The sequence below is a fragment of the Strongylocentrotus purpuratus genome, unplaced genomic scaffold (genome assembly GCF_000002235.5).
Source record: "Strongylocentrotus purpuratus isolate Spur 01 unplaced genomic scaffold, Spur_5.0 spur5_scaffold_5, whole genome shotgun sequence".
Taxonomy (NCBI): Eukaryota; Metazoa; Echinodermata; class Echinoidea; order Camarodonta; family Strongylocentrotidae; genus Strongylocentrotus; species Strongylocentrotus purpuratus.
In genome coordinates, this window is record NW_022145611.1 from 18,541,385 (window position 1) to 18,565,640 (window position 24,256).

The 24,256-nt window shown below is 35.0% G+C and overlaps 1 protein-coding gene across 1 annotated transcript; it reads right to left on the bottom strand.

The window, feature by feature from the left end:
• Positions 1-14,125: 14,125 nt before the first annotated feature.
• LOC105437628 (sushi domain-containing protein 4-like) lies at positions 14,126-17,473 on the bottom strand. The gene is made up of 3 exons (XM_030999117.1): positions 17,400-17,473; positions 15,207-15,294; positions 14,126-14,373 (listed from the first exon to the last, which is right to left on the bottom strand). Exons 2-3 carry the CDS (start codon positions 15,286-15,288, stop codon positions 14,126-14,128), a joined length of 330 nt encoding a protein of 109 aa, XP_030854977.1. The 5' UTR covers positions 15,289-15,294; positions 17,400-17,473.
• Between the last annotated feature and the right edge of the window lie 6,783 nt (positions 17,474-24,256).

Here is a 24,256-nt window from a genome sequence, read left to right on the forward strand (position 1 = left end):
TATCTTGATAATCAGAGAGGCGATCGGCTTGTAAAAGTCATGGGGTTCCTGACTGACCTAAAGGTTTATAATAATCATTGCAGCATGAGCTAAATCTAGGATTTTGTTTCAGAATCTGAGACAAAGTTACCGGTTCTCTTTAAGGCTTAAAAGTTGACTTAAGGCTTAAAAGTTGACTTAATGATAAAATAAAAATACTGGTATTTGTTCTGAATAGCACTTAAGCCCTTCTACTAAGCTCCAGTAAAATACTGACATCATTCAAGTGCTGAATTGAATATGAGCTAAGGATCTTAGAAGACCTTCAAAAAGTTACCACAAAAACTAATTAGAAGCTATAAAATATCCCCTTCTTTTTCTACAGCTTCTGCTTAATTATACACAATATAGCCATCAGAGAAAATCCACGACGATACCATACGTGCCACGATGACACCGCACGTGCCACAATGATACCATACGTGCCACGATGATATCATACGTGCCACGACGATATCATACGTGCCACGACGACACCATACGTGCCACGATGACGCCGTACGTGCCACGATGATGCCGTACATGCCACGATGATACCAAATATGCCACATGGCATCATGACGCAAAGAAGTTAGGTCAAGTACATCACGTATATGCATTCTTTGCATCAAAATAATAAATTATGAACAAAATCATAAAATATGAATGGTTGATGGTGCAAACAAAGTTGAAGAAGATGAGTGAAAACAGTGAGAAAAAGAAGAATGAACAAGCAAATTGTTCTTGAATTCCACCAAGCTCCCTTTAAATGGCATGTAGTACATTGTATCTGTTACACATTGACAATCTTATACACCATATTCACTCAAGGTGTAGAAACCATAATAATCTTGATTTTTTTCATTCTATAACAAAATATAAGATACACCAAATTTTCCAATTATCTTTAAGTCTAAAAGATTAGAACAAAAATAAATCTCATCAGAACTTCTCTAGAACCTACTTGAATCCTGGAAAAACCAGCAAACATATTAACAAAACTTCCCATGACACTTGAGTTCATTTGGACAAGCAGCTACTCTATACGTGAAACAACCTTTCCATGCATAGGACCAAAAGATTTATCCATCTTTTTGTCATCAATTGAATGCACATTGCTATGGCGATTAAGGCGATGAGCAAATAAATGCTGGAGAGAATAACATAAGAAGGGACTATAATTAATGAAAATAGACTTTATAAAAGCAACATATTGTTGTTGTTTTTTCTTCATTCTTGACAAGCTCTTCCCTTGAACAAAATAGAAACATGCTATAAGAGATGAAGAGTTAATTATCCTTGTACTAAAAAATAAAGGTTTGCTATTCATCAGAGAGTAGTATCTTCTTTGAGACACTGATGGTGAAAGTCATTTTTACAGCTAGATTGTTTGGTAAACTCGACAAGTAGACAAGGCCTGATTAGATTTTCTCATCACCAAGATGCCAACAATTGCTCTTTCAATTCTTTTAACCCATCCATTTTTTTCTTCAATGTATAGACTACAAGTTTTGTAGGTTGCAGGAAGGAGAAGCAAATAATGTCAGGTAAATTTTTAACTTTCTCATCAGTTTTTTTATCATAACAAAATAAGAAGAAATGTATGCCAACGATTTCTCCATCAATTCATTCAATACATTCTTTGTTTTTTTATATTGTTTTTTTAATTACATGGACAACAAACTTGTAGGTAGCATGAAGATTAACAAATATTGTAATGTAAATTCCTGTTTTCTCGCCAGCTTCTTTTCTTGTTTTATGTATTGTGATCATTATGGAAATTGATTTTTAACTACCGGGTAATTGTTTTAATTTCTTCATCGATTATACAAAATTATATTTTTTTCCTGGCAATTGATATTAAATTTGTGACGAAACCATAACAATCTTCAAAAGTTAAGGAACACAGCAACATATCTATTCATCACATAAAAGACATGCAAGATGTTCCAGACACTCACTGGCTTTCAAGTGTCTGATTCCCTTTTTTTTCTGAGAAAAAAAATCTTGCTTTACTGAAACACAATTTTTAAAAAATCAATAACACTATATACAAAAGTTAAAGAAACCCAAGGCTTCTTAGTTCCAGCTGCATAAACTATCATTCCAAAATCAAGGAGCAGTCTGGGCCATACATTGACAAAGGGAAGGTACTGTCACATTGCACACTTTGTTTTCTTCTCACTTTAAAACATACATTCTCATTTTCAAACACTTTTACTTGAGTAATTTTCACTTAAACTTTGTCATTATGATTTCATTGCTTTGATTAACTCATGTTATTACCTATTTTGTTTACTGTAATTTTGATGTTTGCTTTTTCTATTGTACAAAACCTATAATTCGGCTTTCGAGCCGCAATTGATTTTATTTTATTAATTCAATAAACCATTACTACATGATGTTAAACATAGATGGGCTTCTAGAGTAAATGCTCAATGATTGTACACATTTTATATTCTTTCTCATTAAAGCTACACATAAACTTTTCAAGTATGTAATTGAAATTCTATTTAGAAATGTGAGGGAGACACTCGTTTTTCAGAAGGGTCATAATTCCAAACATTATTTTCTGAAGGTTTGTTTATCAGAAAGTTCATAATCCTCAAAGTGAAAAGGTTTTTATAATGCTTTGGTGAATGAGTTATATCAACCAATCAACTTTTTGCTCTATAAAGCCACAATCTGTTGTAAAATCAATTTTCAGTGAATTGTTGATAGTGAGAACTTGTGAAAATCAAAAAAAAATATGGTCTTGACAATCTGTAAAAATGTTATTCCCAATGCACTCCATAATGACAATTGAGCAGTATATGACGCTTCTCCAGCTATTTAAATGTGAGAGGTAACTCCATACCTAGAACATCTGCTTTGAGATATCTTCAATTTCATTTTCTTTACAAATATATATATATATATATACTGGGTGTCATTACCCTCTTGCATTTTTTAAAAATCAATCCACTTTTTAAATTCTTATAAATGTTTTTGTAAGAGGAAAACTGACACTAAACATATAATTCTCCTTCAACAGGATAAGTCAAGAGTAAATAGACAAAGTGCATTAATAAAATAATTCATTCAAAGTCACTTGATTTTCTTGACCATGTGGATAATATTCAGTATTTTTACTTTTAATCACACACAAAGGAGAGAAAAGACAGCCAATAAGATCATTACATTCACTTTTATTGCCATTTCTCTTGTTTGTCATTGTTAAATTGTAAAGCTCTGCTGGCTATCTTTACAGAAGCTGCAAGATATCAATTGACAAAAATCTCACACCAATATTATTCTTACTATTCTAGGATTACAATAAACAATTACAAAGTCAGGGACCAGGAGGTGAAACTGATACACACATACTACCGGAATATACGGAAGTGTCTTCTTTCACAAGATAATGGGCAATTCTAGAATATTTTTTCTGTTTTGTAGGGACATGGACTCGTTTCAAGTAAACCTCTGTTGATTTGGTATTGCTGTATTCTCAAAGCACCTGCAGGAGAAAGCTCTCACCCCCTTTCCGCCCTGCGAGCATGCCAGCCAGCCAGGCTAGCTTTACCCTAAGCAAACCCCCATTGCTCGACGTCACCGATCATATTTCACTCATCTGCAGGTTTGATTGCTATTGTTGCATCCCAATTTGTACTGTTTGGCCTAGATTTAGGGAAGAAAAAAAAGAGGCAAATGTCACACTTCTCTGATCAACATTTGCCTCCGTTTCCATCTCTCTCTCTCTCTCTCTCTCTCTCTCTCTCTCCCCCCCCCCCCCCCCCTCTCTCTCTCTCTCTCTCTCCCTCCCTCCTCTTTCTCTCTCTCTCTCTCTCTCTCTCTCCCTCTTTTTCTTCTTGACCTTTGGAAAAAAAGTGTTTAACGTCATATAATTTAACCCATTAGAATGTATCTTAACCTCTGACCTTATCTTGGTCTTACTGGAGAATGATATACAAATGCTTGCGAATGATTATATTTGTCAATACATAACTATAATTTTACATTGATTTACTGGATTTTATACTAACAGACCTAGAGATAAGAGACTTCTGATGTCAAATTGACTTAAATTTAAAGTGACAGTGACAAGGCTAGTTTTTCAAAGGCATCAATTGTATGTCCTCACTTCTATTCCTAAACCTTATATCTTTAAAATTCCAGATACAGAGAGTCACACCAAAGAAGATATGGACTAGGACTTTGGCTTCATATAACACCACCATTTACAGATCTTGCTATGCACAAGATGATCAAAAATAAAAGAGAATACACTGAAAAAGATATAAGAAAAAAATTGAATCCTCTTTAATGGGTTTCCTATTGAGAAATAAGATAAACTTCCCATTCTCTCCAAAAATGTAAGAATATTGAGCATAACTTAGGTTACATTTTTGGGAAATGTTATTTTCTTTGTTATAATTGATATACTTGATTATTCTTGTATTATAAATTTAAAAACAAATTTAAATAAATTTGCTACTTTTATAAGAAGAAAAGAGTGCAATTAGACCATGAGTAGAGACGTCTCATTCAATCATGATCACATAAGATCAGACATTTTCCTAATATCCTTGAAAGCTCCAAGCTCACAAAATAACCTCGCTTTCAGGCATGCTAATCCAAAAATATGATTAATTTCTGATCAGATCTTCCCAATTCCTTAATTACATAGATATTATGAAAAAAAGTGCAGAGTATTCTGTCAGACAACATCACGACCTCCTTCCGTAATCCAACCCCAAACACGACGAAGAGCATAATCGTGGAACCTAAGAAGAAAACGAGCGCAATAAGACAGTTGCAGACAGTGCTTGGCTGGAGGTGTTACATCACGTTTGACTCGATGATAACATCCCAGGATCGAGCAACTAGATACCTTGGTATATGAAACAAAACCAATCCCCGATCTCAATTTGGGAGGGAGGTAAACACGATGTGACGACTTTGGAACAGGGTGAAAGTGGAACGCCACATCGATCACGACATTGGCATGAAGTCGGGCAAGGATTGCGTTTGGATGAAACTCTGCCAGCTTCCAACAACTGGGTTATGAGAATGTCTGGGTACATCACACTCAGTTTTCATCCATTCTTCATGGTTTATCACAAACTTTAATAAAAGCATCATAGTACACATTACATGTGCAGGTTCATGAGAAATAAGATATATTTACACAGAGCCGAGAGTTGGCTACATGAAGGCTGGATGACAACTTCCATTCATCTATTCAAAATTAGATGAAAGTTATTTAAAGATATATATATTGTATACTTATTTGCCTCCGGAAGCTCTACCATCTGATATCATTTTATGAATTGCAAGATCTCTATCCACTTGCATCACAAACATGATATATTGGATGCATAGTCATAACCCATCCCTCCTCCCACTCCCCCCCCCCCCCCTCAATTTTTTTTTTTTTTTTTTTTTTTATTCTTCTTTTTTTCAACTGCAAATATCCTCACAAACTTAAAGCATTTGTAGGGTAAATGATGGGATTGATATTCTGGCAATATTGATAATGACACTGATGTTTTAACCAAAGTAGTGTCATCCATAATCTTCTTTGGCACACATTTCAGACCATTAACCCGGTTCTATTTATAAGTGATTACATGAAATTGGGTTGAACCTAGCAGACAATACATGCTCCTGAATAATTTGGGGAAGGCTGATCTACAACGATTTCATGCAATTAATAAATGAGTATACAAGCTCACACCTTCTCTCGTCCATCTGCCCGACTATAAACTATTCAAATTGAGCCAATCCATCATCTGGTTATCAAGGTCTCACAAACATAATTTAATGATTAAGTTCTTTTAGGGTTCTGGCATCCCCCTTCTATTTATTTTTTTCAGAAAGGTAAATAATTGATTTACATTTTAGAAGACCATATACATTAATGGCTCATCCAATGGAAGAACTTGCCTTTTTCAAATATATTAAGTAAAACATGTTTTGTAACTTCACAGTGAGAGTACTCTGAGGAAGTGTTAAAAATCTCTCATTCTCCCTCTCCCTCCTATTAATAGATCAATATATATTATATATAAAAACTTGAAGCCATTCAACAAGAGGAAACATTAGCCCCATCCCTTTCAAGAATCCCATTACTCACAGGTTTGCATTCAATTGCAAAATGAAAATAGCCAATAAAGATCATTGTTGCATGCACTTATTGTTCAAAAGGCTGACAATTAACCAATCAGAATCATCGTTTTAAATTAACAAACCTTTGTGTTACAAGGCCCTGATATGGCATTGTATAACTGAGTTATTACACAAAATTAATGTTTGCTTGTGAGAAAGAAACTGAACCATGTACGATGAAATGTCACATATTAAAACAGAGTTTTCAGCTCCAACAGGGCGCGACAAACCCGCTTGCCCGACGTCCCGGGGCAACCAAATTGAGCCGTCGGGCAAGTAAATCAAATTATCACTTGCCCGATTCGGGCAAGTGATACTTTTACAGTAATTTCCTAGTGTCCAAGAACTCTACCATTCACCCGTCAACTTCTTACCCGTCGTCAAAATCCAGAAGCAAAAAAGCGATCGTTCCGATTTCGAAAAAACTTCACAGACAGCTAGCCAGCTCAGCTAGCTCAGCGCGCATGCAACAGTGACACTTCAAGCCATGAATGCCGCTCCGCTTCCACGCACGGCCGGCCGTGAGCTAGCTAGAGACAGCTAGCGCGATCGTACCAGCTGCGAGCTTATTCGCGCTCTCTCTCTCTAGCTCTGCAGGCCGCACCGACAGGCCTTTGCTATTCTCTGATTGCCGATTGGTTGAATCACGCCAAATATGACGTCATTATTCTAGGGAAATGAACACGTGCGAATCGGAATGGAATAAACAACAGGGATTTTCTAGTAAGTACAAAAAGTCAAATGTTTGATATTTATTCATAATGACTGTTAATGATTGTGAACATATTATTTAAAACTCGCTGCTCATATAAATCAGATGAATGTTTTTGTCTCGTTTTCAATTTATTACTGCGGTCTCAAGATCCGACCGAGCGAGTCATTTTGATAATAGTATCGAGACCCCCAGAATATAAGCCGTTGTTGTTTTGTTTTCATGGTTTTAGCGACGTTGTTTAGTCTAGTTTTCGCATACTTATCCGAGATTTATCGTAAAATATCTTCAATATTATTATTTAGTAAGAATTTACAAATTTTGGCATGATATTTATAGCAGTGAATGATGAAATAAAAATGTCCGTACTTTATTTAAAATAGTTGATTACCCATTATTTACATGACGTTTCTTGATGGAAGAGTTGACCCAAATTATTAACAGCTGAAAATTAGCCTACGTTTCCAAATGACAGCGGCTTGCACAGACACACATGTGATGTTGCACCATGGTACATGTGGCTACCATTAATGACATGTTTGTATCATATTTTTTACAACAGGGTCATTATGCTTTTTTACATGACTGAATATTAAAAACTTAAACCTGCTTGAACCATTCTACCTTGCCGAGATTCATGTGAATCTGATTATTTATGGAGAATCAATAAAATGCGTTTTTTAAACCTTCAACCATCCTTTGTTGACCATTTTCTTTGACATATTAGGTTATTATTAAGTACAGTTAACATAAAACATGTCTTATTATTCCTCTGAATCTGATATCATGATTAACCTTGCAAACTTGCAAAGTTACTCTGTGAAGACAGCTTGATCTGTGACGTGTTTATATATGCCTTTGCAATGCAATGTTTGCACGTGGTCAGGGAGAGAGCTCCCTGCATGTATCATTGCCATATGAAATTATGTGGAAATGTGTATCACACACACCCAAGACACACCCTGCAATGAGCTGATCCAAGTTAGTGACCAATCAGGAAGGTTCTCTAGCTATGTGGGTGGAGTTTGATACCAGCATAAATTACAGGTTGGTGACCGCGCGTGCTTTCACTGTACCCAGTTCAGTGGGAGGTCAAGAAGCCACGCCCACATGTGTGCATGTGATAAGCATGCGCTCTCTATCTGTGTGTATGTACAGTGTATTTGGGCGCCGGAGGTTTGTGTGTACATGTGTGTGTGACTGAGAGAGCATGCATGGACCAGGCATGCAGGGACATGAGAGAGTGCAGTAATAAGAAAAGGTACATGAGCGATAAACACATTGCAGAGAGAAGGGAATAAAGAGGGTGAGAAAAGAGATATGGGGGCTGGTTGTTTTATTGTTTACAAATTCATTCATGGAGATTACTGCTGCCAGAAAGCTGGCGCGCAGCGGCCAGGGTGTAACATTACACTGCGGTTTCTTTGATTATCTTTATCACCGGCTATTAACACATTCCAAAATGTATAAAAATAACGGTTAAATGGAGCAAGAAATGCCAAACGGTTTTGATGAATGCGGTCGGATAACCGTCGGTTAAACGGATTGACTCAGGCCTAGTACATGTATGTGCATTAATTTGCTATCTAAAACACTAACTTATCATTACGAGATAATAAATGCTTTAACCTCGAGTCCTTTTTCGCTTTAAAGTTTTGGGCAAGTGGAAATATTGTTTGGGCAAGTAAATTGAAAACCCACTTGCCCGACAGGGCAAGTGGTGAAAAAAATTCTTGTAGCACCCTGTCCAATTTGTATAAGATCTCATGACAGTATTGTGCTCAATTGTCAATGTGAACATTGCATTATGAGAAATTTTGCACAGGCATACACTTCATTTCCAAATGAATATTCAATAATGCGTCTTTAAAGGCAGTATTAATCCCGTTTCCTTGTAAGCCCCTTTTGATTTTCAGTCATCATTAGTGCTTCACTACTCAAATTTTATTTTTAAGATAATACCTCATGGAGGAAAAAGTCTCACAATAAATTGTGGGTTATCGGGTATAAATAAAATAAAGATTTTACCATTTAAATTGTTTTTCTTGTATTGTGAAACCATCCATTAAGCATGACATTAAAAAAACTGCTGGAATTCATATCAGTTTCATCAGTTTAATACCAGCTCTAATTCACTTAGCCCAAAATCAAATATGCCACAAATTATTTCATTCCCAATTGATTTGATTATAAATTCCCCCGATAGTCTGCATTCATTTTTGTAAGGTAATGCATGCAATGAGGTGCACATTACATTTTAAGTCTGCATCATTGATAAATTTTTATGCTCAAATAAGGCTTTGTCTGATGAAGGGGGAAAACTGCACAATAATCAAATTTAAGAATCATTCAGCCTCAATTCTTGCACTTCCAATAGATGTGACAAAAAGATCAGGACAAGTTTCAAAAGATATTTCTTCAATAGGAAAATATGTATGGAGTGTTTTTCTTATGTTAAGAGCATGAATCCAAATGTCTAAATACCCAAGAAACATTGTACAGTACTACTAAAGCATTTCTGAAACTGATTGTAGATTTTGTACTGGTTATTTTCTCAAAAAGACCATGCATTAAAATGATTAAAAACAACATAAATTTCATTTTATGAAATAGTTATTGTGCATCCATAAAATGAACTATATGTAGAGGAAATGTTTGATATCATTAAAACTTGAATTAAATATAGATCTACATGAATGTGTTTTGTCCCCTAAATTTTCAAAACAATAGAAGCAAGTGAAAAGTAAGCATCCTTCAGGGTTATGTCAAAATCTTTAAACAAGCAATATCCTTTGAATATAAAACTGTTTTCATCCTGGCAATATTTACAGTGCATCAACGCCTTGAAAAGGATTCAATCATGACTGTTTTGGGCTTTGAGTTTAAGATTTATGCACCATTCAAGAAGTGGAAAATCGAGGGGCACACCATTTCTGAGCATGAATTTTTTCACCTTTCCTTATCAAGGGTAGAATTAATTTGTAAGCATTAGCTTAAGCAATATCAATCCAAGAGCAAAACAGCATTGTGTTAATTAAATTGGGTACAGGTCTTTTTTCATAGAAGAAATATTTGTGTTCATCTTGTGCAGATTTCATTGCAAATTAATGCTTAAAGGGTTTGTATCCCTACTTCAAGGTCCAATAGGCTCACATTCTAAATTGAAAAATCAAATGCAGGGTATTTAATATTTGTAATATATGCCTTCAGGAGGAGCGATGGCTCAGTGGTAGAGCAGTGGTCCCTTAAACGGGAGATTCCAGGTTCAAAACCAGTCGACGAGATAGTGCCCTTTGGTATGGCATTAATCCTCATTACCAAGTCCCTTAGAGAGGACTTAAAGCCATGGGTCCTCTGGTTGCTAATTACAAACACACACATGCTAAATATTAGTAATTAGGTAAAACTAACCCAATCATAATTACAATTATATGTATGCTTCTTTTGGAATTTAATAATAATAATAATAATAATAATAATAGCTAGTTCTTATATAGCACTTTTCAAGACCGAAGGCCCTCTCAAAGCGCTTTACAGATATATATATATTATTACCCCAGTCATCGGATTCAGGCTTACCCGCACACAATGCATGCACATTCTCCACTCCCTGGGGAGCATTCCAGTCAGGCGTCATTTTTACAAGCGCACACTTGCTTATCTAAGCACATTAGCTTTTGCATCCTACCGGGTACCCATTTAACACCTGGGTGGAGAGTGGCAAATGTAGATCAATGTAAAGATGATATTATTGAGTGTTTTGGTGATTATAAAGGCTCAAATAAAACAGGGTCAGAAACAAAAATAGCAATTCCGAAGTATTACAATATAGTTACTTTTAACATGCATCAGAGAATGCCAGTGTCAGCATACAACCTGAATGTGTTTGGTAACAATAAGCATGCCAAAGAAAATGTCTTGTAGAAGTAGGGCAGAAGTCATTTATTCATAACTGATATATATATATGTTTTCCTTTCAATTCTAAAGAAGACATCTATGCTATGCCTGTCCAAACATGAACTGCGAGAGGCTAAACTGCTCGTTTGTGCCCTGGAGTAAAGATCTTGGAGCTGAACTACGATGCAGACTGCTGACAGAGGGCAGTCTTTCAGAATGGATTTGAGACATCATGTAGTATCACTCCAAACAGCTCATTCAAGTTCATGCTATGGTTGCTGTTATATGTGTATGTTCACTGATAAATAACCTCTTCTCTGGAAATACATGTAACCCATACAATACAATTAAAAAGCATTTAATCTGAAAGCTTTCTTGTAATACCAAAGAAAGAAAATATTTAAAACATGCAGGTACTTTTCAAATATGAAGAGTTTGAATACTCAACATTAAACAACCAAGTCAGTCCCCTTTGAAATCTTATATTCAAAAGTTTTTTGTTTGTTTTTGTTTTTAATGAAGGAAAATAGACAAATACAATGGAGGTCTACTAATATTTAGGGTACATTCATTCAATCATTTCTAAAATTGTCCACATGGAATAATATTACTGCCAGAAATTATGGCTATAACAAAATCTACACAAATCTATGTGACCATCCAAGAAAGCTAAGTAAATTAAAATATATGAGTGTTTTTTTTTTATCCACAACAATAAAAGCATAAAAATTACAAATAATAAAAAGCCTATAAGGCGACAACTTGTGACAAATCAAAATATAATCAAAATACTAAAGAAATTTGTCAAACAAATGATAATGGCAAATGACGATTTAAGATAAGGAAAAAAATTGTAACAGGGCGGGAAAACCGGAATACACAACATATTGTGGAGGGGGCCAACAGGAAGACAGTTGAAAAGTCTTAAATGTGTGATACCCAACATATAATTTTTTTTTTAAAGCAAATGAAGTGTTTAATGATAAATTTCCTTTCTAATTTTTAGAGGGTAAAAGTTAATTAGAAAATGATATCCCCTTTTTGGGGCATTCCCTTTTTACCTATTTCTAGTTCCTTTTTGTAGTTACAAATTCGTTAATTTAATAACTCGAGGGGTCCACAATCGTACAAGCATTTCTTATGGTGGACTCCTCTGTTTCCAATATGCATTCCTTGATTTTTGTAAATGATTATAATTCTTTTGTAATATTTTGTTGGAAACAGGAATGAAAATTGAATTGTTATAATACAGCAAAAACAAACAAAATTTAGTTTATCTCTACTATTAGCTGATTTGGGTATTCATCTATAATATTCTTTTAAAGTTTGAAGTTGAGTGATTCAAGTCAAACTAAGTTTTGAATTTCATTGGGAAATGAATTCTACAGGTTTGGGCCAGCGCATAATAAAGTAGATTTTGCATAAGATGTTCAAATTTTAAGGAAGTGAAATTCATTATAAGGATTTTTTTTTAAAGGTGCAGATCAATCTTAGAGGGATAGGGTCATAAAGATAATTTTCATTTGATTGAACAATCATTCCTCATATTTAACTCAAATTTTCACCATTACATTACAATGATTTTGAGCACCTTACTATATGAAAGGATATTGCAATAAGTGAGGCACGCAAGACATATTCCCATTAAAAATCCTTTGTGCGCCTAAAAGCATATTCACCTTTTATGCACATTTTCAAACAAACTATAAGATATCAATAATAATCAGTAATAATGTCTACGCCATAGCAGATTTTAAAGCATTAATCCCTTTTTATTGCATTGATGTGCACCATCTTTATTATGCCAGAGGAGACCAATTTCCTGTAGTTTTGAAAACTGGATCAATAACACAGTCAGAATCAAAATTAAAACTGGAATCAGAATTTATGTTTTTTTCAAACAACAATGGGATATTGAATTGACAGGACATTGTCCTCCGTGAACCTTATAGCAAAGCATGAGATCTATCTACCCTTGTAATTTTTCATATGCGAACAATATATTTGGGGAGCTACTTGCTGTATATTTCTATGGTGTTTCCGAGAAAACTAGACAATTTTTCTTCTATTTTCATATGTTAACAAATGGAAAATAGACAAAAATCATATTTTTAAGCTAAAGATTTGGAACAAAAGACAAATGAAAAGTACTTTCAAAGTTGAAAACAGTCCCCCAAAATACTTTCTGTGTTGTTTTTTCATTATTTACGACCAGTTTTAGACTTATACAGTAGGCTTGCAGTTGCACCATGTGAGAGAGAGAGAGGGAGGATTGGGAAGTCCTGAAAAGGACTCTCAATAATCTTTCTTTCTTGAGTGTGTGTAGTCCTGAAAAGGACTGTTGGTGTAGTTTTAGACTAGGGTATGTCAGGTGAGCACAAAAACCTGCAAGGAGTTGAATGAATCAGAGATGTATGGTTTTCCCTTTCATGTTAAAGCAACTTAATACTATCATGATGGCTTCCAATTACAAATATATGTTCAAGCTTATCCTTAATTACTTCCTCTAAGCTTGTAACCTTGTAATCAACATCTACATTTGTAAATTAGCAAGCCATAGGACAATTTCTTAACGTAAGAAGCACGTTGCCGGTTTTCTAATCAACAGCCTATTGGTAGAAGTCCTTCTTGCCAGGTAAATTTTCACTCCTCTTGGATTGTGCTTAATTAAAGACTCTTGCTAATCCCTAGTGTATATTTAATTCTTTAGCAAGAGGAAAGGATTCAAACTCTCACGACTGAAAGTCAAGCAAAACACACGATGGAGACAGTTCCCAAATCACATGCTCGCCGTCCATCCATCAATATCAGAAGTGTCCATCCAAGGTAAAGCCCTCTTTGGTTCACAGTGCATTAAAAACGAAAAAAACAACCTTAATTCGCTGTTTATAAAGTGCTTATTCAAGAGAACGATGTCTCCATGAACCTATATCGCAATTTAGAAATTAATACTCCAGATTTCCCCGAGTTTGCCTCATTATGTTCTCAAACATTCAAAGGAATTACTTCCTACCAAGTACCCACTTACTTCACCTGAGTTGAGTGTAGAAAGAGTTTATTAACGTTTTGCCAAAGGATGTTAGTACCACAACTGAGATTTGAACCCCTGTCTCACTTGATTCACATTCCACTGAGTTATCCACTAGACCACCACACCTTGATTTGATACAATTTTAATTTCAGGTGGTTATTCATTACCGACTGCTAGAGAAACGCAGTTTAGCTTGTAAGTAAGCAACCATAGGACTGATGGCTCTATATGAGACTTGGTGACGAGCATTGATGCTTTACCAAGGGGCACTTGCACATTGGCTTGGTTTTGAACCCGGGAACTCCAGCTTACGAAATCACCGCTCTAACACTGAGCCACCGTGCCTTAATGATAAGCCCTGCTTACCTATACATGATGGTCTGTCTTCTGGAAGCCACTTGTTCTCTTTGGTGCAGATGATCTTGGGAGGGCCATCCAAGAGATAGCCTTCATCGCAGCTGAAGTGGATCACTGTCTTCGGGGGGAGGGGGACGGGGTCCCCACTCTCAGGTGGATCTCGCACTCCGTCGGTAGGAGTGCCTGGATCATCACATCCCAAAACCCCTGGAACAGAAATTATGATGAAAGAAGAAAGTTACTTCCTTTGTATATAATCCTGGAGGTAAATTGGCATAATCAACACCAGTCTACAAAATACGGGATTCCTTGAATGTGTCATCACAAAAAGTTTAAACAGTAAAACAGTCTTATAACCAAAGCCTGTTCAAGAAGTATCAATCTACTGAAAAATCTTGGGTACAACTCTAATTACAATTTGATGATCTTATTCCCTCTTTGCAGGTCTCTCAAAACAATCTTAACCCATTGATGACATTATCTTAAAAAAAGGTTTCTAAATGGGGCTATTATGTATGAAAGATATTTGTTACATCAAAATCAAACCCTATTTGAAGGATTGAAATAACTGTTACCAATCTGAACAAAAACTGGTAAAATCTTGTAAGGAATACAGTAAAAAGGAGACCCTGAAACAAATCGTGCTGGAGTTATCACTTGCACAACAACAACAATGAAATTCTGTTGATTCCAAATCAAACATCCATCAAACATCTATTCATGAAATATTTTGGACTATCAACTAAAAATTACACTGTGCAAACTTCTATCTTTAGGAAATATAGGAACAAATCATTGTAAGTACTGAAAAGCTCTGAAAAGTTCTAACAATGGCTCATAGCCTACATAGCCTACATCCAATAGATTCAAATAAGATCATATTCAGAGTGAAAAAAGACCCATACCAGAGCTGACAATTTGGATTAAATCAGTGAATTATAGCTCGTGCCAAGATCTCAAATTAAAAATTTATCACAATTCATATCGTAATATTTCATATAAAATTCTATAAAACTTCATATACATTCATCACATCTTACCCTTATTCAGCAACAGTATTAGAAAGATGGCTGCAATCATGATCAAGAAACTATGACTCCTGGGGACTTGCATCTTGTCCATTTTTATCTGAGTATTAACAAAAATACACAAAATAAACAATATTCAGGCATACGATCTCAAATAATGTAAATAGATAAATAGCCTTCACACGTCTCAGTATTTTCCTTACAAAGCAGATTTTTTAAGATAGCCAAAAACTATTCAGAGAAGAAAGGTTTGAAAAAGGATATTGCAGTGTGGAAATCATATATCAACACATTTTCCAGATATAATTTCCTTTTTATAAGTCATGTTGTAGGGTAGCTTATTACAAAAACAAATATGCATGGTAATAACATAATTTACCCCCCCCCCAAAAAAAAAAAAAAAATAATAATAATAATAATAATAATAATAATAATAATAATAATTTTTAAAAAAATTAAAAAATAAATAAATAAATAAAATAAAAATAATAATAATAATAATAATAATTAAATTACTGTATTTCACTCTTGAACTACAGTATATGCATATTATGGTATTATATAAGATAACATCAAGGATATGTGTACATACAGATTGACATTATAAAGAACTATACCGGTAGTACCCTTGAAATATAATACTTCACGATGTGTACAAAGTTTTTTAAATTACAGGGAATTTAAAAAATATCTACAATTAGCTCTGTATTTGAAAATTAAATGTTTATATATAAGTTTATGTCAATGCCTGAGGCAGTTTTTCTTAATTTTTTAAAGTTACTTTGAAGGAAATGGGGATATGTACATTTGTGAAGTTAGTTAACTTTGGTGGAATCAGATAATTCGGTATGTACACTTGGATTTATTAAATTACTGTGACTTCGGGGGGGGGGGGGGGGGAGGGGGAGGAGGGGTTGCTGTCACTTATCTCTATCAAGGCTTGATCTCAACAATTTTCTATAGTCACATATACAACTTTCAAAGTGTAATCATCTAAACACCAGCCCTGGACTTGAGCTGAAGTTATACAGCATTCTGCAGCATTCTGCAGCATTCTGCAGCATTCTGCCTGTGCACCCAACCATTTTCAATACCCTTCTTAGCTCTAATCATGCTCATTATTTTTGTTTCATCTCATCCATTGAATACTGGATACTTGATTGTATACTAATAACTGCTTTGCTGTATCACTCCAATCATTGGTATAGAACCAATATTATGCAACCAAGGTGAAGGCGTGAATTATTTTTTTTTTAATTCATTTTTTTTCTTGAAAAAAATGATAATGTACACTTTCTCACCGTACCGACGGTGGGGTGTGAGTGTCCGAAGTTAGCGTCCATAATGATGAATTACTCACATGAATTTAATGAGGATCTGAGTTTACAGTGGCTAACTTCAGTCGTGCCCACACCCCAACGTCGGTACACTAGACGGTATGCAATTGCATTGTGCAGCGGTTTGCTATGAAACATGTGAGAAAGCGTACATGTATATTATATTGAAACGAACCAGGTAAGAAACATAACAAATTTTAAATCATGACCACTATCAGAACAATTAATGAAGACTTAGTGGAGTTTTGGTATGTTTTATAGGGTATCTCCACGCCAGACTTACGGGTCAAAGTATCGATATGATTCTGAATTAGCGCCAGTTTTTCTCCTATTTATTTTGTATATGTGTGCAAAAAAATCTGTACATTTTAAGCACTAATGAGGGTATGAGGCCCATTACGTTTATGCTTAGACTTTATGCACTGTAGGAGAGGGTTGACAATCGATTTCTAATTTAAATGTCCAAGTATTTTTTCCAACATTTTGTCATTGATGAGTTGAATTTATTGTATTTTGGCTTTGCTGCTTTTTATTTTAGATGTCATCAATTGTTACTGAAGTGTCAATTTTAGTGAATTCTAGTGAGTTTTGTCCAGCGGCGTTTGAGACTTCTGATAATCAATAGAGTGTGTCTTTAATGCTGCTACGAGTGATCAATCAACAACATTATCATCATATAACTTTCATTGCGAATTAACTCCCACCAATATAAGCACGTGGGACAATATGAATACAAAGCGTATCCGGTAGAGAAGAAGTTCCGTAAAATCAACCTAAATTACGATATGCTTTCCATTTCACACACAAATGCACCGTCATTAACTTCTTTTCATGGTATACTTCTCAATTCATCGATAAATTTTCTTACCTCTCATAATAGTGGCGATCGTGCCGAACGTTTTGTTTTTGTTTTGGTTGGGATTTTCCTTGAGCTGAATGTAGTAGAACAGTAGTATACAGGTATTATGGTATTTTCGAAGCATTAATAAGAATTGTTAAATGAAGAACTGAGGAGATTGAATTGTGAATTAAGAAAGGAACTTGAAGAAAAACAATCAAAAGTCGGAAGAAAACTAGATGGAATAACTTTTAAAGGGGAGCAATATACTTCGAGACGAAGATAGAATGGATGGCAAAATGAGAAGAGGTTTTATAGACTTGATAGGTGAAAAAGCATAATGACATTATGCCGAAGATCGATCGGGCAGAGGGGCAACCCCTGGGCGGCACTTGAATGGGGTGGGGGAAAAAGAGAGGAAGAGTAAGGGAAGATAGGGAATAATACTTATGCTCTTTAAGAATTGTATGCACCCACAATCATCATTGTAAGGTGCATGGGCGCATCCAGCCGCAAAGGGGGGGGGGGCAGTTATAGTGACCCAAGAGGCACGTGATGGTTATTCAAAATTTTCATTCTCAATTCTTGTCATTTGGTGCATATATTTTGTTGAAATATATTGACAGAGGATTGACGCATGGATCGGGGGGGGGGCTGGGGAAATAGTGCCCCCTCACTTTTTTATTAGGACACCAAAAGTGCCCCTTTCACTTACTTATAAATACCCCTTGTCACCTCTGGTTAATGCCCTATCCAAATCTAATCGGTGCCTTTTGACTCTGAAAAGTGTCCCTTTTCCTTTGTACTAAATGCATTTTTCCCTTCGAAAAAATGCTGCCCCTTTTCATCTCTGATGAGTGATCCTATTTGGGTATGAGAAATACACCCTTTTCATATCTAGTAAGTGGACATTTTACTCTGACGGGTGCCCCTATCAAATATGATAAGATATCCGAGTTACTTTTTAAGTAAATATTCTTAATTACCCTTAATTTACTCTAGTACGTACCCCTTTTCCTTTTAAACGGGTGTATTTTCCTTTCTGATAAGTGCCCTTTCCCTTTTGTAATAAATGCCCCTTCCCTACTCTAATAAATAGCCCTCTTTTCACTTCTGATAAATGCCCGTATCCTAATCTGTTAGGTGTTCCTTTTACTATGACAAGTGCCCCTTTTCCTTTGTACTAATTGCATTTCCCTTCTAAAAAGTGCCAATTTTCAGCTCTGATGAGTGCCCCCTTTAAGGTATAAGAATACCTCTTTTAAAGATATACTATGTCCCTTTTGTATACATGCATATATGCAGGAATATGCATATATGCAGGAATTATGAATATGTCACGTATATGAAATTTAAACGTAATTAGCAACGTCCTAGTATTCAAATTATGTAAGGGAACCCGTTTACGTTCTAGACTTCACTGTCAGACATTATTGAGTGACTGACTGTCTTCTTTTTTCCTTTGTAATAAAATAAATAAAAAGAGCTGTAACAGGTACATACAGCATATTTCTATACCAATAACCCACTTATTGAAATGACCAAAATTAAACTGCTTGAATTGTTGCGCAGCACAAAACATACGACCATTTGGTACAAGGGTTTGAAAATCAGACTTCTTACATAAGTGATTGCAATCACTTATGTCGATTCGACAACTTATTTTCCCACAGAAAGACATTTTCCAGCCCTTCTTAATCAGTACTATCTTTCAAATGCCATTGGAATTTACCTTTTCATTTTTCGGCCTGCAAATGGGACATAGCTCTGATAATTGCCTTTTAATTTGACAGGTGCCCCTTTTCCTTTTGAATAAATGCACTTTTCCCTTCTGATAAGTGTGCATTTCCCCCTTTTTAATAAGTACATCCGTCCTTATAACTGTCCCCTTTCACCTCTGATAAATAATTACCCTATCAAATTTGAAAAGATTTCCTTGTTACTTTTGATGTAATTACCCTTTGATAAGTCCCCATTTTACCTACATTTCACATTGTCGCTTACAAATTGTGCCCTTTTGTGATCATCTGAAAGATGTCAAAGTGTCAAAGAATTGGAGCAGCTTCGTGTAGTAGCAGGAACCTTTTTTTTTTCTTCCTTCTAACACCGCAATGAGGGAGAGTGGAGCCGGGGGTGTCACAATGCCTTTATAATTTCATAAGAACGAACTATTGAATATCAATATAGGTTACCTAATTTTTTCATTACGGTATTCATATCAATTTTTCAGTTGTCGTTAATAATTCATGACGCTCACTAGCAAAAGCTGTTGTGTGTAGACATATGCGGCATTTATATAGTGTTATTGAGTGTGATGTTTCATGAACAAATTTCGTGATAGCACATTTTCCATTATCTGTTCATTCTCATCGTGGTTTCATTTTTGTGTGTATTTCATGTTATAAATCTCTAATGTGGCCTTCGTGTATGCTCTACACTCCTGTAGTGACATTTGAACATAAAATGTCCTTTTTGTCAAAGGAAAGTATCACTTCCCTAGTCATGAAGAATAAATCAATAAGATCTATTCACTGTCTCTGACTTCTCCAACAATAAAGAGTTTCCTCGTCATATATCCGTTGAGAAACTCGATATGCACGATCACCTTCTTCTGTAAACACGCTTCCGTGACATTAATTTTCATGTAATTATCTGAAAGTGGAGAACGTCGCCATTTTGTAATTCGGTGGTGCTGACTGCTGACGATGAATACAATGTAACCAGTGTCATCAGAGTCGGGTCCAATGTGAAGAGAGAGAAAGGGGGTGAGAGAGAAAGTGAGTGAGAGAGAAAGAGAGTGAGAGAAAAAGAGAGAGAGATAGAGAGAAAGAGAGGGAGAGAGAGAAAGAGAGTGAGAGAGAAAGAGAGAGAGAGAGAAAGAGAGTGAGAGAGAAAGAAAAAGACAGAAAGAGAGGGAGAGAGAGAGAGAGTAAGAGAAAAAGAGAGAGAAAGAGAGTGAGAGAGAAAGAGAGAGAGAGAATAAGAGAGAAAGAGATAGAGAGAAAGTGAGAGAAAGCGGGGTGCTTGAGTATTGGTTCATTGTATTTTGCTCATGTTGTGTTCAATACGTTACCAAGTATCAAGTAATAAAAACATTATCATTGAAAGTAACATTTTCCTTTAAATTTGCGCTAACCTAATCTTTTGTGGGACTATCAACTGAATGCAATATAGTCGGGCAGTGCCCTTATCCCAATATCTCATTCATCTTCCTCGGCGCCGCTTGCACTCTTCAATTCATCTTCGTGCACGTACCTACATGTAGACTTTCAAAGTACACTAAAAGTATACTTAAAGGTATGTATGGTCAAAATATTTGACAAAATCTAGGAGAAAACCCTAGAATTGGCGGCTATTTTATGTATTAAATTAAACACACTTCTACTACACGAATATTTTTTCGGACTTTTATAAATCATTTTGGGGGCCTTAATAAAATGCATTGCAGTGAAGAAAAAAAAAATTGCGATATTTTTGACCTCAAAACACAATATACCTAGCCTAGTTGAGATACTCGGAAACAACCATTCATCCGCAAAATGATACTTGCACTCTGATGCCAACTCCAACATTACATAAAACAACAAACGGACAAATAGGATTTCTTGGTTGACAATTATATTGTGTTTATTACATGGTGATTAAAACCAGGGTTTGTACAATCAATAAGTGGTTTACAAATGAACAAGTGAACCGATGATGGAAAATCTTTCCCCGCATCGTAAATAATAGAGTTAATCTGCTTACAATGACAGTCCTTCTTCTGCAAATAATTGCATAATGTTTTATAATGTTTGAGAAAATTTAGTATTCATGACAGATAATCATTTTGTTTTTGAAAATTTATATTATGTATATGCTTATTTATGATTCATTGTCAGAAAAATACTTATGTACTTTATATTAATATTGTTATCGAAAAACGGTATACATGAATGCAGAAGAAATTAAAATGGAATCAACTCCAACATTACATAAAACAACAAACGGACAAATAGGATTTCTTGGGTGAGAATATTGTGTTTATTACATGGTGATTAAAACCAGGGTTTGTACAGTCAATAAGGGGTTTAAAAAAGAACAAGTAAATTGATGATGAATAATCTTCCCCTGCATCATAAATAATAGAGTTAATGGATGATATGATATCGTGAAGATGTTCGTCAATAAGTTGTCGGCAATACACCGTCGGACATTGACTCCTTCCTCGATGATTTTGTTCAGTTTACTGATGGCTAATTCAAAAGAAATATACCCCCCCCCCCCTAAACAACATCCCCATAGCTTTCTATTTTAAGACGAATGCAGATAAGGGCACACAAATCATGAATAATACTAATTTGCCACCAAATAATATGGATTTGCAGCTACTCCCCTATTAAGGTGCCCGTGTTCCTGACATTTTTCAGTTTCGATGTGAAAGGTAATGTTTTAAATAAATACTTTCAGGTTTAATCGAAAAGATATAGTGATGGACAGTACCCGTAGTACCGTACACACATACTTCCGATATGAAATTTACCCCTTTAAAATGTTATGTTTTACACGTTTTACAAATTAAGAAGAAGATACCCCTCCCCTCTTAAAAGAAATCATCATCAATTTTAAGAGTCTTGTAGATTTCCAAGGAAACAACCTTTATGAGCAGAAATCGGCAAATTAATATATTTAAAAATCCTTCCTTATTTTTGTTAAAGGTACTATGTCCCATTTGCAGGCCAAAAAAATGAAAAAGTTAAATTCCAACTGCATTTGAAAGATAATACTTATTTAGAACTTCCCTACAAAAGGTGGGGCTTGAAAATGTCTTCAAGTTGGAAAATAATGACTTTTAGTTGTCAAATCGACTTTAGGGCTATAGAGCCCAAAAGTAATAGTCTTGATTTTCAGACAATTGTACCGATTGGTCACACGTTTTATGCTGCGCAAAGATTCAATCAGTTTAATCTTGGCCATCACAAGAAGTGGGTTATTGATGTAGACAAATGCTCATGTACCCTTAACAACTCTTTTCATGTATGTTATTACCAAAGAAGAAAAAAGGCCAGTCAGTCACTCAATAGTGTCTGACAGTGAAGTCTAGCAAGTAAACGGGTTTCCTTGCATAATTTGAATATGAGGACACTGCTAACGTTTAAATTTCACAGATATAATTCCTGCAAAGTTCTACAGAATTTGAGGTTGGCTGCAAAAGGGACATAGTACCTTTAAAGTGCTGATCATGCAGCTCAACTCTCACACCGCAGAAAGTACAGCAAAATCCTCTCTTTAAAGTACAAGTCCACTCCAAAAATAACTTACTTTAAATAGACACGGCACTAATATCCTTGGCAAGATATTAACTTGCACTTGCTACTCCCCACCCAGGTGTTAAATGGGTACCCGGTAGGATGTGACCGTCATTGTTGGTCAAACAGTTTGTTAGCGTCATGTAACGCCTGGCTGGAATGATCCCCAGGGAGTGAAGATTGTGCGCACAATGTGTGCGGGCAAGCGCTGAATCCAATGACCGGGGTAATAGTATATTTGTAAAGCGCTTAGAGACATTGCATTAAGCGCTATATAAAAGTTAAATATTATTACAGAAGCAGAAAAATCAGACAAACCAATCAAAAAAAGTTTGAGCAACTAAAATCGGATAACTAATAACAAAGTTATGAATTTTTGAAAAAGTATGTAAAACTATAGAAAATGGAAATCACTACACTGTTACACACATATTTCCAGTTTGGTTATCAGTTTGTGACGTCATGTCCTCACTATTTATCAATTTCTTTATATAGTTTAATCCCATTAATTTCTCTGTTTATCCCCCAAAACTTGATTTACCCATGCCTTTGCCCAGCTTAAATGACTTGTATCATATTGCGTGCATGACATTGCAAAAAATCTTTTATGAACTTTGAAGAATTGATACTATGTTCTGAATATTTTAGGCCTATTCATAATTATTGACTTTTATCTAAATAGTTTATCAAAAGTCAATTTTTCATGATTTTACTGAAAACATATTACTATCAATCTAACTTGGATGCTGGTGTGAAGAAATTATATTCTTAAGGGGAAATTAGGAAATTTATATTATCAATATAAAGAAAACAATTGGTGGATAGTGAGGACATGACGTCACAGACTCATGAGTGCATTTCCAATTTGTCTTATGATTTTCATTGTTCCATAGTTTTAAAGACTTTTTTCAAAAATACATAACTTTCTTATTAGATATCCGATTTTGCTCAAACTTTTTTTGATTGGTTTGTCTGATTTTCCTGCTTCTATTGAAAATAAGTTATTTTTGGAGTGGAACCGGCCTTTAAGGATAATAATAAGTTTAGCAAAATGTATCTCTAATGTAATGCAAGTAAGAATAATTGCGAAGAAACAGGAAAAACATACGATCGCATGTAAGACTTACTATCATAATGTTCACTCGTTTAATTTCGTTGCAATTCGCACAATGAGGTGAAAGTCCTGAAATAACTTTGTTTAAAATCACCAGTCCTTTTTCTTCTATTGTTGTTTGCGAGTCAGAGAATTAATAATAAAAGTTATGATACAACAAATGCAACTGGATGTCTGATTTTGAATTATTTGACATTTGCTTTTTGTGTGCTTTTCTGCTGTTTTTAATTTTGTTAGTATACATTGTACCCCTTACTACTATACCATATCAAGGATAATTAGAAAAAGTTAAAATACCTACTTCATATTAGAGAACATAAGAATGAAAGAAAAGGGAGGGTATGTAAGGAGAGAGAGAGAGAGAATAAGAAGAAGAAGAAGAAGAAGAAAGAAAGTAAACAGTATATTCATCTTGATCATGTATATTGAATGTATACTAAAAACAGGGCCTTGAGACTAAATCAGAAACGAGGTTGAACAAAATT

What these genes read in the sequence shown, in the direction of transcription:
- LOC105437628 (XM_030999117.1), bottom strand. Translation starts at nt 15,288, where the DNA reads ATGGACAAGATGCAAGTCCCCAGGAGTCATAGTTTCTTGATCATGATT. An exon ending in AATACTGTTGCTGAATAAGG is followed by an intron (nt 14,374 to 15,206) that starts GTAAGATGTGAT and finishes TTTCTGTTCCAG; the next exon opens with GGGTTTTGGGATGTGATGAT.